We start from the raw sequence: 18811 nt of genomic DNA on the forward strand, positions 1-18811 counted from the left end.
TTACTATTCTTATAACATAAAGGTACTGCCAGAGGAAAATCTCAGAGCAACCATGCCCACCTGCAATTCAGAGACTTGGAGGTGAAAAGGGGCTCTCCCTTCCTCTCTGGTAGAAGGTTAGTGAGAATGACTTAGACCCAGCAGTGTTCAGTATTGCAACAAAATGTGAGGTAGATGGCTTCCTGGGCGAGGAACATAGTCTCTTGTTCTAAGCCACTGATTAGAAACATTTTTTTCTTTAACATGTTATCTCCTTTTGCTTGTCTCAAAGCACACAACTGGTGTCCTCTGTCCCTGCCTTTCCTGGCTGGGCAAGAGGGCACTGTTCATTGCTGAGAGTCCCAAGCACCTGTCTGCGGACCAAGAACTACAGTGGCTCAGCTGGCGATGCGCAGGGGTTGGGAGCCCACCTTTCTGCCCTTCCCCAGTGGCCCCGGGACAGCATTCCCCCAGTAACATTTTCGGTTCTTAGCAGACCGGGGAACTCATTTGAAGGTCAGGGCCTCCAGAGGTTTCCTTCCTGTGCTCAGGTCGTAGTTAAGTACTTTTAAAACAGCATATGCAAAACTGGACTCTCAGGAAGCACGAATCCAAGGTACCAGGCACGTAGGAACAAAGTGGCATCCAGTGCAACAGAGAAGTAGCCTTCCTGTCTCGGGAGCAGAGGCCACACAGCCTTCACCACCCGACTGTCAGTTACACCTCAACTACTGTTAAAGGTCAGGGTTTTGATTTATTAGTTTATAATCTTATTCTTTTCATGCAAAACAAATCAATGTTACAGCCTTTATCTTTTTTGGTCACAGGTGGGGGGGCTTGTCGACTAGACAATCTTTGAAGTGTAAGTTAATTTTTATCTGATATTTCAATATATATTTTATTCATTAATTTTTGAATAAATTGAATAAATTTGAAAACATCTGTTGTCTTTTTAAAAAACTTCTTTCTCAGATCTCTGCCCTGGGATGGACGTGCACTACCACTTGCTCAGAGGACATGTGGTGGCTAATGTCCTCCCTCCCCACTCTCTCTCCATCTCCCTAACAAATGCGTTCCACCGCACGGGTCACGTTGTTGCTTGATCTTCATTAACCTGTCTTCAGGTCTAAACAAACTGCATCCAAGTTGCAGCCTCTTTCAGCTGCTGTTACTCCCCAGCACCTGCAATCTGGGCCCTCGGCAAGTGCTCGAGGATGTCTGTGAAGGAACAGCACGGTGAAGGTTCTGGAAAGATGGCCTGGTGTTGGATGCAGTTAAACCTTTTATTCCGTTACAGTTACCCCACAGTGGCACGTGCTGTTTTCACACTGATGCTGCAGCTCCCACGGAGCTGTCGGAGGTCCATGAAGCAACGGGTGTGGCCCAGGTGTGTAAGCAGATGTCTCCCAGGTGTGGCCAGCACCTGTGGCACATGGACCTCAGCTTTCACAGAGTCCTGTCAGGGCCACGCTGTGCTCCCATGGGCAGAGGGACCCCAAAACATCTCACGACTGCAGTCTCTTTTCCAGTATGTCCTTTATCAGAGCCGGATCTGCTCGGCTAAGCGTCGCTTTCCGGACCAACCCAATCAGCTTATTGATAGCTCTCGAGTTTCCCTTCTTCACATCCATCACCTTTAAAGACAGAAACGAAGAGGAGACAGTGAGCCTCACCCAAGCACCCTCAGCGAAGGTGGGAGTTAACTGCAGGTTAAACCAGGAGGAGGGCAGGGAACCTCTCGTGAGCGGTTCTAGGCTCCCCATGCACAGGAGCCAGGCCACTCCTCAGGGCACCACGGTGACACGAGGCTGGCTGTGAGTCATCATCCCCTGAGATGGGCCACCATGTCCAGATGCGGGTAGCTCTACTTCTCTAGTGACAGTCACCAGTTGTGGGACATGAGACTCTCCTCCCCCACTCCCTGCCAACAAGATTCTCTTATCAAAAAATGAATCTAAAAAATGGCAACTCCTGCTGACATCTGGGGTGAGGGCGATCGCTGGGGACAGGCGGGGGGAGATGAAGGCAGGAGGTGCTAAATCCTGTCAAATAACCGCCCACTGTCGGGGCCACCCACTCCGACCTCCTACTCTGCAGCCTCCGATCCAGCAACAGTGAGTGCACATCTGCACTCAAGTGCCGCAGGACGAGTCTGAAACTAAGAGTGTCCTTATCAGTCACTGCAGAGAAGGCAGGAAGATGGAGATTGCGGGACTCGGTGCAGGCTCATTTTCCTTATCAAGAGCTCTTTACAGAGCTGTTAGTGTCCCCGGCAAGCTGATGGGAGGGTGGGTACTATTCTGAAAGAGATGCTGGCAATTTTTCTCCCACTGAAAAAAATCTCTAGCTGTCTGAGGGCTGGGCGGGGCTGCGGCTGCCCGGCTCTGTGCGCACCGAGCTGACATGGAACGACTTGGTTTGCAGCCGTGCTCCTGCCAAAGGGCTTTCTCCACAATTTACACAATTTTCTTCTCTTCCTTTCTTCCTACTTCTTAAAGGCACAAAGCTAAAGTGTTTCCCAAGCTCTTTCCTCTTGCAGCCCTGCCTCCTGGCTAATCACTGAGAGGTCCTCCCTAGGAACCGGAGCTGGCCACGTGGGCCCTGGGAGAGGGTGGCAGTCCTCCGGGTGAACTTGGACGTGGAGAGCTTGGTACTCCTTCAAAGCACAACTCCGCCTAGGGTAGACGCCACGGCGGAAGTTTCCTTATAGGAAAAGGAAGTTGTGTTTTTCCAACATTCATCTCATTTCATCTCTTCAGACCTTAACCAAAGATCCCACACAAATACTTAGGGACTTGGTGAAACGGGCCTCTTCCGAGGAAGAGCCTCCGGCCGCAGTAGGAAGCAGTGGGAAGGCGTCTGGCCTTGTCCCCGCGGCCCTGTGCTGGCAGCAGGGCAGCCCTGCACTCCAGGCTCCTGCGAACACCCTCCCTCCCCATGACAGTCACCACTTGAGGATGTCCCTCCATGGTGGAGAGGCAGAGCTGGTCCAGGGCCTCTAGATCCTGCATCAGCTCAAGCTTCTGTTCGGAAACGACCTGCGCCGCCGTCTTCCCCTCCGCCCTCCACAGCTCCTGGAACACCTGGGGGGAGACAAACGAAGCCAGGCTCAGCTCTGCCCACCTCCACGTGCGACTGTGGTGACGTGTGGGGGCGGATTCAATCAACACCCCACTGCATGGGCCTGGTCCGGGAGAGGGCCCCTGCTGCCCCAGCTCCTGTCCCCCCACCGGCCTCCTGGTGGGAGAGCAGGCTTGCTGCACCCTGAATGGAGGCAGACATGCCCAGAGTGGTCCCCCAGGCAGGCACTCGCTTGGTGAGGGGATGAGAGGACTCTGTGCCAGGAGAGGTGGCATGTCCTCCCCACCTACGGGAGAGGCCGTGGAGACACAGGACTCCTGCTGACCACAGTCAGAGGGCCCATGATGAATCTGCCTCATGTCCACTGAATTAGTGGAGGTGACATTCAGGAGAGGATGGAGCTGTGTGTGAGCTGCAGGAGGGGCGGGGAAGTGACCTAAGACACACACCACAGTCCACAGGGTCCTGGCCGCCACCACCCCTGACAGGTGGAGCTGGACCCAGATCCGACTTAGGAAAATCAACAGTCAACGGTCCGTGCCTTTTTCCACTTATGAAATGAAGATGACAACCAATTCCCAAACTGGTTAAACCTGGGGGAACGGCAGTCATTTCTAAGGTGGCATCTCCCTGGCGGTTCCCTTTCCTGTCTGCCTAGTGTGGACAGAATGTGGCGGCTGTGGCTCCTTCCCTGGGGGACTCCCGCGGCCCCTCCAGCAACCCCTCTCAGCCTGCAGCAGCCATCACCTCACGGGGGACACTCCCTGCCACTGCAGTGACCAGGGTGTCCAGGAGCCCCTCCTCCTGGCCTGGTCATCCGCGCACACGCCAAGGCCATGGAAGGAGAAGGATGCCCTGAGTCTCACCAGGACTCAAAATTTTCCTCCATCGGAGCCACAACAAACCCCAGGCACTTATCCCGGCCTCGATGGGCGCCAGTGCTTCCTGCAGCACCCAGACCTGTGTGGGCCTGGCGAGGTGCCGCCGCCCCTCTAAGCTCCCACGGGCCCGGCCCTGGCTGCTCCCGGAAAACCTGCCCCTACTCTAAAAAAATTTGGAACACAGGCTTCCAGTGCAGGCAGAGGGTGTTCAGTGAGGCTGAGGAGGAGGGATTGGGGGCTCCCCGTGCCCACGTGCTTGTCCACGGAATGTCAGCAGCATTGAAACTGGGGGTATAGTGGTTTACCCTTGGGCAGCTGCCCCAAGAGCAAGTCTGAAGAATTCCTTTGCCCCCTTTCCCTGATATGTTTATTTTCCTTGAATTTTTAAAAACATTTTTCTAATTACAAAAAATGTTCACTGCAGGAAAAAAGGAAATGTATAAAAGATACAAAGCAAGCGCCTGAATTCAGTTCCCGCCAGACAACCCATGTCAATATTTTGGGGTTTTTCTTTCCCACCTGTTTTGGACCAACGCTGTGGCTGGAGGATGGGTACGGGTGTGTCCTGTCTGTTCACTTAGCACAGACGTACCTTCTTATATTAATAAAAATCTAACACCCATCAGCTGTCTCTCCTAATGTGATGGGATTATCCCCGGCCTGGAGGTTTTTAGGCTTTGGTTGGCATTCATTTTATTTGCAGACTCCTAAAACAGAGTCCCTGGCTGGAAATGTCCAACATTCAGGGAGAGAGACGAGACCTCAAAGCTTGGCAGCAACCACCCGCAAAGACGGCTCAGGAGGAATCCACGCAGTGGCGTCCTCCTGGTACAGAGGAAATGCCCGGCGACAAGGCCCTTCCTTCTCACCAGGCCCGGAGTCTGCGGGGCACTCCCAGGTCTGCCCCTGCATGTGCCAGTGCTCCTGGCCCTGGAGTCCTGGAACCGGCCACTGGCCTCCGAGGGAGTCAAACCTGGCCTGGACCTGGTGTGGCTGCGACCCAAGAGCTCAGGTGCTGATTGGATTTCCCAGGGCCAAAATAACCACGGCAGTGGTGACATGCCTGGGGACCAACCAAACCACAGCACACAGACGGAAGAGCAGGCCCCAGAGGACAGACGTCCTGTGGTGATGGGGACAGAACCCAGGGCCTCCCGCGTGCTGGGCAAGCCCTCTACCACTGAGCGACATCCCCAAGCCTTTCTCAAAAATTTTATTCTGAGATAGAGTCTCAGCTGCCCAGGCTGGTCTCAAACTTGCGATCCTCCTGCCTCAGTCTCCCCAACAGCTGGGGTTACAGGTGTGTGCCTTGGCACCTGGCAAGGACACATCGTTTTAAATGCAGAGAGGCTGTCTGCTTCCTGAGAAAGGGGCAGGTGTGGGGTTCAGCAGTCAGTGGCCTCCAGGAGCACGTGGTGAGTGTCCCTGACTCCCAGTTAGAACACGCCAGCGTATTAACCTTGCAAGTAGCCAAGCGCCACCGCCGAGACCTAAAGATGACGTGGCAGACTCCCACTGTCCAGTCCTGCCCTTGGTCCTGCCTAAGACAAGGACTGTGCAGTCCCTGCTGGGCCCAGCAGGGAGGCAGTCACCAAGGGGTTGGTCCCGCCTTGGCTAGATCTCCTGCTCCCCTGGGCCTCTGGCTGTTGGGCCTCTGTGGCTGCAGTTCTCCTGATGCAGCATAAACCCTCGGCTCCTGCCTGGGTCTAATCCCACCCTGGGAAGTGCTGGCACACCTGTTTCCGGCCAGCAGCACGGGCTCAGGCCCTGCTGCGGCCACCCAAGACGAGCACTAACAAGGACCTGCGAGCAGCATGCTGGTCCTCTCTGTTCATAAATGGCCACCAAAAGTATGTGGCAGTGCCAGCTGGGAAGCGCCCAGACACACTGGAGCCAGCTGGACGGATGTGGCAGAAACTCAGCCCTTGGGTACCTGGGGGCCGAAGTCACGCTCTCCTTAACTGCCACCCAACTATTTATCCAGCTCAAGCTACTTTTAAAAAGCACCTTGAAGGAGAGCGCCAAGGCCCCACCGCCTGCGCTGCCGAGGTCAGCGCTGGAAGAAAGCCTGTCAAAGGAGGGGTGGGGGCTGTGACAGCTGCCGAGAAGGGGGTCCCTCTCTACCAAAGACAAGTACTGTGAGAGGCCATCCTAGGAAGGCACAGTCACCAAGCCATGCCCCCAAGTGACACACACAGACCTGAAGCACCAAGTGAGAAACACGTCAGTACTGTGAACGCACCGCTGGTGCTGACACGTGACGTTCCCTACGTGAAGAGGTCTTCGGGGATCTCTCCCTAAAGCAGACCCCCGAGCACACAGAGGAAGTTGCTCAGTGGCACACTTGTGTGACAAATGTGATCTCCCTCTCTGTGAACCCCAATCTTGCCTAGCCTCATGGAAACGTGAACTGGAGACAGTGGGCCATCTGCAACTGTGTCCACATGAGCACAGAGACAGCCACACCTTGAGATGTGATTTGACCAGCAGCCTGACCACATCTGGGTCACGAGCGCTGGGACATCTTGGGATGTATTACAGGTTAGCTGTGAGTCCCATGGTCTGGAAGTCTGAAGTGTTCAAACTGACCCTGTCCTTAGATGAGGAGACAGGGACAGCCACCTGCCACTTTAAAACACAGACTATCTTGTGGGGGGAACATGGGTGATCCTGTCTGCGGTCACCAGGAGGCTGCTCACCACGACACACAATCTTCGGGTTTCTATTTCTGTTTCTGAAACACAGGCCCGCTTCATGGCAGTGAGCTCTTCGCCGCCCGGGCCCCAGGAGTGAGGGGGAGGCTGGAGTCTCAGAGGCCCTGTGGGAACACCTGCGAGGAGGGCGCACTGACACATCTAAGGGACAGAAATAATTGGCAATGACGTTGGCAAGGGACAGGCAGAGAGAGATGGAGAAAAACCAAATGAGAACACAAAGCAGGAGCTCTAGAATTCAGGGCAGGATGATTCTTTCCACACATCTGCCGTCCCCAGCGGTCTGTCACACAGTCAGCACACTTCCTCACCCGGTCATCCACCACTCCTGGGACCTCTTCCAGTTCTGTCGGGGGCCACACCAGGAACTGGCAGGACCAGAGGCCTTTGGTTCCAGCTCACGGGTTTCTGAAACCCGAGACGTACTTGGATTCTTTGGTGAAATTCTGAAAAATTAATTATAACACTTTTTCTTTTTCAAAAAAGTGCACTATAAAGTAAGACAAAAAAGATGCCCCATGTCACTAGAGAAACACAAATCAAACACACGCGTGGAACTACTGCACATCCACCAGAATGGCTGTGACGAAAGTGCTAAGAATGCAGAAAAACTGGAACCTACTACACTGCAGGTGGGGATGAGATGGCACAGCCATTTGGAAAATAATTTGGCAGTTCCTCAAAAAAGTGAAACAATTGCCATATGACCCAGAAATTTCATTCCTACATGTGTATATCCAACAACTTGGAAAATGTATGCTCAAACAAAAACTTGTACCTGAATGTTCAAAACTGCATTATTCATAAGAGCCCAAAACTCGAAACAACTCAGATGTTCATCAACTGCTAAATGGATAGACAAAATGTGGCTTATCTGTACTATGGAATATTACTGAGCCATAAAAAGGAGTGACAGAGACACATGCTACTACATGGATGAACTCTGAATATCTTATGTTCAGTGAAAGAGCCAACACATAAGCCTACCTAGCCTATGAGTCCATTAATTAAATGTCAAGCACAGGCACATCCAGGGAGACAGATCAGTTTTCCAGGTGGAGGGGCTCATGGGGAGTGATGAGCCCAGGCTTTCCTTTACAGGGTGATGAAGATGTTCTGGAATGGGCAATGGGATGGTGGCAACTCTGAACATACTAAACACACACCAATGAGACTTCTCAAGATGGCCGACTGTACTGGGGGAGAACACTGGAAACCAGCAGGAGACAGAGAAGGCCTGTGAGACTCCAAGACCCGGGACAGCAGCAGCACCGTAAGAAACAGAATGTCCCAGCTCTGGCCGTGCTGGCTCCAGAGCCAGGAGCAAGGGCCTCCCTGCTGTAGAGGGATGGGGGGAGTTCCAGAGGACTGGATCGGTGGGGTGTGGCAACCCGGCTCCCAGGAAGTCCGGTGACCCTCGAGGCCCGCAGCCTAACCGGAGGCGCGCCTGAGACCTGCACAGCAGCCTTGCTCCGGAAAGGATTTCAGAGTCTCCCACCAAGCCCCGGTCACGTGGCCAGGAACCATCAGGGCTATTTCTGAGCTTGGACTGCTCGAGGGGTCTGCAGATTCCCGTCTCTGAGGCCCCCGACATTCCACCACACTGGACTCCTGGGCCATGAACACGACCTGGCCCAGGAGAGTGGCTCTGGCACAAACATTCTGAGTGCCCTGCACTGTAGGGGACAGGTGATGTGACATGGAAGGGAATGGAAGGCACCACCCTCAAGAGATCGGGGAGCCTGCCCTCTGAGACCAAGGACATGACCTGTCACCTGCAGATTCATGCTGGAACCAGAATTGAAGGCCATGCCCTGCCAGTCCCACATTCCAGTGCCACCCAGGCACTGGGCACTGGGGGCCAGGAAAGAAGTCTGTGGTTCCAGCTGCCGCCTAGCTCCTGGGCACACCGCCTCCCCCTGCCCCAAGAACGTCTGGAGAGGAAGTTTGCCTGGTGCCAGCTCTTGCTCCAGTGAGCACTTCAGTTGGAAGAATCAGAGGGTGAAAAGCCCTGGTGGTCACCCTGTCCATGGGTGCTCACAGCCAGGGAGGCCTTGAGAAGAATTTGCCCAAGATTCCATTGGATCTCTGACCAGCACTACAGTCTAAAGAGCAGAATAAGAGTCCTTCCCATGGCCCATTCCCAGGTGTAGAAAACCTAATCAATGAAATAATAGTAGAAAATATCCCTAATCTTGGGAAAGACAAGGATATGCAGATACAGGAGGCTTACAAAATTGAATCCCAAGTACTGAATCCCAAATATTCATGACTAGAAAAGATCTTCACTATGAACATATTATAATCAAACCATCAAAAGTAAAGGAAAAAAAAAAAAAAAAAAAAAAGAAGGACAAAGAAAGAATTTAAAAATCTACAAGAGAAAGGTGTTGAGTCATATTTGAGGGCAGCCCCATTAGACTAATAGATGTCTCAGCAGAAACCATACAAGCCAAAAGGGTATGAAATGAAGTATTCAAAATCCTGAAAGAAAAATAACTATATATAACAAGGCTATCCTTCAAAAATGAAAGAAGGGGTGAGGGGAAGAAGACCTTCCAAAATAAGTAAAAGCTGAGAATTCATGACTACCAGAACCAGCTTTACAAAAGATGCTTATAGGAGTCCTACATCCAGAAGTGAAAGATAAGTACTGCTATAAAAGAAGCAAATGTAAAAGCCAATAGAACAGTAGATACGCAAAAGAGAAACAGAAAAGAATCCAACATTATCAATACAGTAAAACATCAAGCCACAAAGATCAATGAGAAGAAAAAAAGAATAAATATTCAAAATGATGAGAAAAAAACCAACAAAACAGGCGTATCTGTTCTTTCCAATAATAACTTTGAATGCAAATGGACTAAGTTCTCTAATTAAAAGATACAGACTGGCTGAAGACATTTAGAAAATCGAAACCCAACAAGTTTTTGCCTACACAAAACTCACAAGTAAAGATACACAGACTGAAAGTGAAAGAATAGAAAATGATATTCCAAGAGTTACAGTTTATTAATGAGGTATCCCCCAAAAGTTCATGGGCTGTGAGAGCTTTAACCTAATCAGTAGATTAATTCACCTATATGGATTAACTGGATGGTAACCGTAGGCAGGTTGGGTGTGGCTGGAGGAAGTAGGTCACTTGGAGTATGCCTTTATATTTTGTCCCTAGTAAATGGAGCTCTCTCTGCTTTCTGGTTGCCATGTCCTGACCTGTTTTCTTCTACTATACTCTTCTTTCATGATATTCTGACTCACCTAGGGCCTACAGGTATGGAGTCAGTTGACAGTGGACTGATCCTCTAAAACCATGAGCTAAAATAAACTTTTCTTCAAATTATTCTTGGTTTGGTCTTTTGGTCACAGCAATGCAAAAGCTGACTACCACTCTAAACAAACAGAATCCTAAAGTGAGCAGGAGTAGCTATACTTAGAGCTAACAAAACAGACTTTAAGAATAAAAGTGTAAGAAGAGACAAAGAAGGTGACTATATAATGATCAATGGATCATTCATCAAAAAGATATGTTTGTAAATACAACATTTTATGCACCCAATGTTGGTGTGCCCAACTTTATAAAACAAACACTATTAGATCTAAAGGGCTCTCCCAATTGTCCCAATACAATTGTGGGGGATTTCAATACCCACTCTCTTCAATGGACAGATCACCCAGATGAAAAAATCAACAAAGAAACATCAAAATTAAACTACACTATAGAACAAATGAATTTAACAGAAATTTACACAACAGCTGCAGAACACACATTCTTTTCATTGGTGCATGGAACTTCCTCTAAAACAGACCATATGTATTAGGTCACAAAACAAGTTATGCAAATTCAAATCCTGTATCTTTTCTGATCACAGTAGAATGAAACTAGGACTTAGTAGTAACAAACTTAAGAATTTATATAAACACACTGACACTGAACACTTTCAAATGAACGGTGGGTCACTGAGGAAATCAGAAGGGAAATTAAAAAATAAAATACAATATGTCAAAACCTGTGGAATGCAATTAAGAGCAATACTAAGAGGGAAGTTCATATAAATGAGTGCCTACATTTAAAAAAAAGAAGAAATATTTCAAATAAGCACGTTCATTATGCATCTCAAGTTTTTAGAAAATAACAAACCAAAACTGAGAATTAAATGGAAAAAAATAATAAAGATCAGAGAAAAGATCAATGAAATAGAGACTAGAAAAAAAAAACAATAAAAAGATTAATGAAACAAAGAGTTGGTTCTTTCAAAAGATAAAGTTGACAAATCTGTATCTAAACTAACCGAGGAAAATCAGAAGATCCAAATAAATAAAATGAGAGATGAAAAAGAAGGATGCCACCAAGATACAAAGGATCATTAGCAATTATTTTGAAAAACTATACGCTAAGAAATCAGAAAATGTGAAAGAAATGGTCAAATTTCTTGACACATGACCTATCGAAATTGAACAAAGAAGATAAAATAAACCTAAATACATTAATAAGAAATAATGAGATTTAGTAAGTAATAAAAGTCTCCCAACAAGAAGCAGCCCAGGGCTGGATGGCTTCATTGCTGAATTTTATCAAACTTTTTTTTTAACTGTTGATTTATTTAGTTTTTATTTGTTCTCATTGGTTATACATGACAGTCCAAACTTTTAAAGAAGATCTAAAACCAATGCTTCTCAAAGTATTCTAGAGAATTGAAAGGGAAGTAACCCTTCAAAACTCATTCTATGAAGCTGCTATTGCCCTATTAACAAAACCTGACAAGGATGTAGCAAAAACAAACAAACAAACAAAACCTCTAGAGACTAATATCCCTGATGAATACAGATGTAAAAATCTTATCGAAAAACTAGAAAATCAAAGTCAACAACAGTACATCAAAAAGATCATTTATCATGATCAAGCTGGTTTCATTCCAGGGATGCAAGGATGGTTCAACATAACAAATCAATAAATGTAATACATCGTGTGAACAGAATGAAGGATAAAAATCATATCGATCATCTCAACTGATATATAAAAAGCATTTTATAAAAGTCATCATCGTTTCATGTTAAAAGTTCTGTACAGTATCCATGTCACTGAAAGAAAAATCCTAGAGTCTTCCTCTGATTCAATTTAATTTAAAATGAAGCAGATTGTCCCATCAAAAGAAGTTAAAATTAGTAAAACTACTCTTAAAAAAGCAGTCACTTTGGGTCTTTGGCTAGCACTTTAAAAGTGTAGGTTACATTTTTTTTTAGTTTCTTAAACTGATAAAGTATAGTAAGACCAGCAGGGGAAAAAAAAATTCAGTGCAAATTAGATAGAGAAGGATCATACATCCAAATAATTAAGGCACATATAGCCTTATATCTTATTATAGATAAACTCACAGCCAACTTTATACTGAATGGGGAAACCCGAAAGCATTTCCTCCAAGATCAAGAATGAGACAAGGGCATCCTTCCTCACTGCTCTTATTTATTTATTTATTTATTTATTTATTTTATTTTATTTTATTGTAAACAAATGGGATACATGTTGCCTCTCTGTTTGTACATGGCGCAAAGGCATACCATTTGTGTAATCATAAATCCACATACAATAATGTTGTTTGATTCATTCTGTTATTTTTTCCCCTTCCCCCCACCCCTCCCACCCCTCTTTACCCTCTATACAGTACTTTCTTCCTCCATATTTGCCCCCCTCCCTAACCCTAACTCTAACCCTAACGCTAACCCTTCCCTCCCCCCCATTATGTGTCATCCTCCACTTATTAGCGATATCATTCGTCCCTTGTCTTTTTGAGATTGGCTTATCTCACTTAGCATGATATTCTCCAATTTCATCCATTTGCCTGCAAATGCCATAATTTTGTCATTCTTTATGGCTGAGTAATATTCCATTGTGTATATATACCACCGTTTCTTTATCCACTCGTCAATTGAAGGGCATCTAGGTTGGTTCCATAGTCTGGCTATTGTGAATTGAGCAGCTATGAACATTGATGTGGCTGTATCTCTGTAGTATGCTGATTTTAGATCCTTTGGGTATAGGCCAAGGAGTGGGATAGCTGGGTCAAATGGAGGGTCCATTCCAAGTTTTCTAAGGAATCTCCACACTGCTTTCCAGAGTGGCTGCACTAATTTGCAGCCCCACCAGCAATGTATGAGTGTACCTTTCTCCCCACATCCTCGCCAACACCTGTTGCTTGTATTTTTGATAATCGCCATTCTAATTGGGGTGAGATGGAATCTTAGGGTGGTTTTGATTTGCATTTCTCTTATTACTAGAGATGTTGAACATTTTTTCATATGTTTATTGATTGCTTGTACATCTTCTGTGAAGTGTCTGTTCATTTCCTTAGCCCATTTGTCGACTGGATTATTTGTATTCTTGGTGTAGAGTTTTTTGAGTTCTTTATAGATTCTGGAGATTAGTGCTCTATCTGAAGTATGATTGGCAAAGATATTCTCCCACTCTGTAGGCTCTCTCTTCACATTACTGATAGTTTCCTTTGCTGAGAGAAAGCTTTTTAGTTTGAATCTATCCCAGTTATTGATTCTTGCTTTTATTTCTTGTGCTATGGGAGTCCTGTTGAGGAAGTCTGGTCCTAGGCCGACATGTTGAAGATCAGGACCTACTTTTTCTTCTATAATCTGCAGAATCTCTGGTCTGATTCCAAGGTCCTTAATCCATTTTGAGTTGAGTTTTGTGCAGGGTGAGAGATATGGGTTTAGTTTCATTCTGTTGCATATGGATTTCCAATTCTCCCAGACCATTTGTTGAAGAGGCTATCTTTTCTCCATTGCATATTTTTGGCGCCTTTGCCTAGTATTAGAAAGTTGTATTTATTTGGGTTTGTGTCCGTGTCCTCTATTCTGTACCATTGATCTACCTGTCTATTTTGGTACCAGTACCATGCCGTCTTTGTTACTATTGCTTTGTAATAAAGTTGAAGTTCGGGTATTGCGATACCCCCTGCTTCATTTTTCCTGCGAAGGATTGCTTTAGCTATTCTGGGTTTCTTATTCTTCCAGATGAATTTCATGATTGCTTGCTCCATTTCTGTAAGGTACGTCATTGGGATTTTAATTGGGATTGCATTGAATCTGTATAGCACTTTTGGTAGTATGGCCATTTTGACAATATTAATTCGGCCTATCCAAGAACATGGGAGATCTTTCCATCTTCTAAGGTTTTCTTCGATTTCTTTCTTTAGTGTTCTGTAGTTCTCATTGTAGAGGTCTTTTACCTCTTTTGTGAGATTGATTCCCAAGTATTTTATTTTTTTCGATGCTATGGTGAATGGGGTAGTTTTCATAATTTCTCTTTCTGAGGATTCCTCACTTATGTATAAAAATGCATTGGATTTATGAGCATTGATCTTGTAACCTGCCACTTTACTGAATTCACTTATGAGTTCTAACAGTTTTCTGGTGGAATTTCCTGGTTCCTCTAAGTATATAATCATATCATCCGCAAATCGCATACAAAAATATATTAAAAAGATAGTGCACCACGATCAAGTGGGTTTTATCCCAGGGATGCAAGGTTGGTTCAACATCCGGAAATCAATAAATGTAATTCACCATATCAATAGACTTAAAGTCAAGAACCACATGATTATTTCAATAGATGCAGAAAAAGCATTTGATAAAATACAACACCCCTTCATGCTCAAAACACTAGAAAAAATAGGGATAGTGGGAACATTCCTTAACATTGTAAAGGCCATCTATGCTAAGCCCATGGCTAATATCATTCTAAATGGTGAAAAACTGAAAGCATTCCCCCTAAAAACTGGAACAAGACAGGGATGCCCTCTTTCACCACTCCTATTCAATATCGTTCTTGAGACTCTAGCCAGAGCAATTAGACAGACCAAGGAAATTAAAGGAATACGAATAGGAAAAGAAGAACTCAAACTATCCCTATTTGCGGATGATATGATCACTGCTCTTATTTAATATAGTGTTAGAAGTTCCAGTCAGAGCAATTAGGCCAAAGAAAGAAATAAATGCACCAACCTAGGTGCCCTTCAACAAACGAATGAATAAAGAAATGTTGTATAGATGCAATGGACTATTACTCAGCCATAAAGTACAATGAAATTTTGGCATTTGCTGGTAAATGGGTGGAACTCGAGACTATCATGTTAAGTGAAATAAGCCAACCCCCAAAATCTGAAGGTTGAATGTTCTCTTTGATAAGTGGATGCTGACTCACCATAAGGGTTGGGGGGAGAACAGAAGTTCATTGGATGACACTAAGAGAATGAGGAAAGAGAGAAGGGATGGGAACAGGAAAGAGAGTAGAATGAATCTGATATAACTTTCCTATGTTCATATATGAATATATGACCAGTGAAATACAACATGGTGTACAACTACAAGAATGGGATCCTAATTAGAGTAAGTTATACTCCATGTATATGTAATATGCCAAAATACACTCTACTGTCATGTGTATCTACAAAGAAGAAGAACAACAAAAACAAATGCATACAAATAGCAAAGGAGAAAGCCCAGTGTTCACTGTTTGCAGATGATATGACTCTATACACAAAAAACCTAAACACTGTGTTCACTGTTAGAACTAAACATTCTATCAGACTATTAAATCTGATAAATGAATTTAGTAAAGTAGCAGCACACAAAATCAACAAACAAAAATCAGTAACTTTTCTATACACTAATAATGAACTTGCTGAGAAGGAAGACATGAAAGCAATCCTATTTACAATACCTACAAAAAGAATAAGACACCTAGAAATAAACTAAAAAAGTGAGAGGCTACTACAATGAAAATTATAAAACAGTGATGAAAGAAACTGAAGAAGATATTCAAAGATGAAAAGACCTCCCATGTTCATGGACTGAAAGAGCTAATATTGTTAAAATGTTCAAATATTCAAGGGGTCTACAGATTCGGTGCACTCCCCATCAAAACACCATGGCTTTCTTCATAGAACTAGTGTCTCAGTCAGCTTTGTTACTGTGACAAAAGAATGGATTAAAAAAAGGAGGAAAGATTTATTTTGACTCACGGCTTTAGGGGATTCGATCCACGGCTGGTTGGTCCATTGTTTGGTGCCTGTCGTGGCGGGAAGTGTGTGGTGGAGCAGAGATGCCAACTTCATGGTGGCCGGGAAGCAAAGAGAAAGGAAAGGGCTGGGGGGTCCCAATACGCCTTCCAAGGGCTTGCCCCAGTGACCTGATTCCCTTCCACGAGCTGCTCCTTGCTCCCACCTCCTAAAGGTTCTAACACCTCCCCAAAGTGCCATCAGCTGGGGACCAACACATAAGCCATTGGAGGATATTTAAGATCTACACCATAAAACTTAGAAAAACCAACTGGAGAAATCACATGGAGAAACAAAAGACCTTGAGTAGTCAAAGCAATCCAAGGAGAAAGAAAAAAAGCTGCAAGAAGTACAATACCTGACTTCAAGACATCCTGCACAGGGCCATCGTGACCCAAACATGATACCGGCATGCAAAGAGACTCAGAGCAGGGACAGGAGAGAGATGCCAGAAATAAACCCACGCACCCACAGCCAGCTGAGTCTCACCAAAGGCACCAAAAACATACACTGGAGAAAGGACAGCCTCCTGAACAAAGGAGGGGTCTGGTGGAAAAAATGTAGTTGGAAATGACTGGTACATGCTGTGATGTGTGCATGCATGGAAATATCACACGGAATTCTATTAATACGTGTAGTTAATATGTGTTAAGAAAAAATGCAAAGCTTCATAAATTAGAAACACCTCTGAACTGTATGCTTCATGATAAAAAAAACGTAGGTACACTATTACCTCTAGTTTTTGGGAGTCACTGTCTAACTTCACGACTATCTGCCCTTTTTCCCTGTTTATATGCAGAGGTAGGTGCCCGGAATGATGGTCACCCCGTGTTAATGGTAGTTACTTCAAGAGGGTAGAATCTAAGAATCTTCATATTTTTCTGAATTACTTAAATTCCTTATAATCAAGATACATTATTCCCACCCCCCACCCCATGAAATTCAGTGATTTCCTTAAAAACAAAAAGCAAAAAGTAGACAATGAAAGGGCAAAGCCACGACATATAAGGGGACTCCCTTATTCATGAAGCACATCCTATATCCCTTTCTCAGCAGGCTTTTATTTGAGTCTGGCTGCCTCACGGAAGCCAGGATTCCTTTAAACGTCTCCAGAGTGGATAAAATGCAAACCTGCCCTATCTCCATCTGAGCCCAGCTGTCAGCGTCTTCCACTGCTTCCCTCTGGAACTATCTCAGGCACTGCCTTAGGTTTTTGTTTTGCCTTCTTTTTTGTGGTGCAGGATGGGCAGGAGGAGAAGGGAAGATTTTTTTCCTCTTTCATTTCAAATACTGTAATTCATATGCTCTTATGTACACACCGAGTTTTCCTACCCTCAGGCCATCTCATCTTCCTACAACTGCAGAGTACTGTCACAAACATTTGTATTCCTCTGACATCCAGGCAACCAAAAGCCTCTCCTAAATGGTGGGTCCCTGCAGTTGACAGCCTCACTCGAGGTGGCTTAACAGAGCCTTTATCAGCTCCTGTCTCCAGCTGCACAGCTGAGAGCCTGTGTATGCTCCATGGTGCCTCGTAATTAGCCAGAAGCAGCCGCTTCCCCAAAGCCTCACTTTGTAACCTGCCACCACTGTCGGTGCGTATAAATATTAAATGCAAAAGGCACCATTAAAATAACATTAGGACTTTGGCTGAAGCATTGACAGCTGTGATCTCTGAAGTTGAGATGAGGCAGCTGCCTAGAAGTTCTTTATCTTTCTGAGTACTTATTTGTAGTTTTCTGAATTCCAGGAATCACTCACACTCCTCGTGCTGACAGGTGAAGGTGGAGATGAGGCAGAAAGCCACCTTACATGATGTGATTTTCTGAGTCTTCACACTGGGCACATGTGTAGAATTTCACCTACTACGTGTGCAGCAGCCTCACCTCACCCTGCTGGCCAAGGATGGGCTCTCAGGCTGCCAGGCAGCAGACACAGAGGCAGCTCTAAGACTGGCTGCGAGGCTGTGAGGATATGTGGAGGCCAGGTGGGCTAGAGGCCAAGCCGAGGCTGCCTTTGGTTCTGGGGAGGCCATGGTCCAGCAACCCCCAAGAGCTGTAGGGCCCCAGCCTTTGAAATAAACAAACATTTGAGGGAGACATTCAGGGCAAGGCCAAGCAATAGCTATTTCTCCAAAGAGCAAAGGTGAGAAGCAAATTGTGCGTGTCGCACATAGTGGCCAAACCAGATCTCTTCTACCTTTCAGCCTCCACTGTCACGATGGGCCTTAAATATTTCGATTATAAAATCTACTTAATAACAGCATCTGGATTTCACAGAAAACATTTAGCAGAGCATAGAGAAACTTCTGGAAGTGTGGACATACCTGTTTAGCTGCTGATGAAGAAATTGCTTTACTGTCCAGCAGGTTGAGAAGCTCAGCGAGTGCAGAGGGGCTGACAGGACTAGTGGCACCAAAAGAAGAGAAAGAGAAGGTGAGTTCCCGTTTGACACCGTCGGCATCCACTAAGGGCGGCAGACTGCAAACCACTCAGTCTTGCGTGTTCACATGATCACAACCACACCCAGGAGTGAAAACAACGGGCCAACTGGGCTCTATTTTATTTTACTTACTTATTTTGTATCTTAGGATGTAACAAATTTTGGTGACTGGTGTGTTTTTTCCCCCCTTATTTTACCACCCAACAATACCAGCTGTTTGGCAGAAGCTGTAGCAACAGACAACTGCTCAGTGCAATTAGTCAAAAAAAGGAGGTGGCTGCAAAATTCATGAACCACGAAGAGAAAGGGGGAAAAGTATCCAGTAATTAAATATTTTCAACAGAAAGATCAGCCTAAAAATTACTTCAAACAAAACAGCTAACAAAGCCACTTTTCTGTGTGTTTCTATGCAAATATAAATTCCTTTTAACTGTAGGAGATTTTCTGTAAGGGAACAGTGTCTCCCTGCCATGTCCCCACCCATCCTCGTGGGCCCTCTAAATAATCTGTTTTCTTCTGCAGCTGCACAAAAGCTTTCTGGACATAGGAGGCCCCAGAATCCACTACATCTACACTTCCATGATGTGACTTATTTGCCAAGATGCCATGTCAGGGGGGAAGGAAACACAGTAAAGTGTCATTAGCTCAC

At 45.7% G+C, this 18811-nt stretch overlaps 1 protein-coding gene across 3 annotated transcripts in view; it reads right to left on the reverse strand.

The window, feature by feature from the left end:
- Positions 1–1411: 1411 nt before the first annotated feature.
- The window catches only part of GATB (glutamyl-tRNA amidotransferase subunit B), an 83311-nt gene continuing 65911 nt past the window's right edge, over positions 1412–18811 (reverse strand). For 2 of the 3 annotated variants that reach the window (XM_079154203.1, XM_079154202.1), the window contains 3 exons: positions 18047–18125; positions 2928–3062; positions 1412–1613 (listed from right to left, as the gene is read on the reverse strand). In XM_079154203.1, coding sequence (XP_079010329.1) covers positions 1485–1613; positions 2928–3062; positions 18047–18125 — 343 coding nt within the window. In that variant the 3' untranslated portion in view covers positions 1412–1484. The remainder of the gene's footprint in view (positions 1614–2927; positions 3063–18046; positions 18126–18811) is intronic. The other variant, XR_013766256.1, reaches the window with a different exon arrangement.

Source organism: Sciurus vulgaris, assembly GCF_902686455.1.
Source record: "Sciurus vulgaris genome assembly, chromosome: 9".
NCBI classification, from domain to species: Eukaryota; Metazoa; Chordata; class Mammalia; order Rodentia; family Sciuridae; genus Sciurus; species Sciurus vulgaris.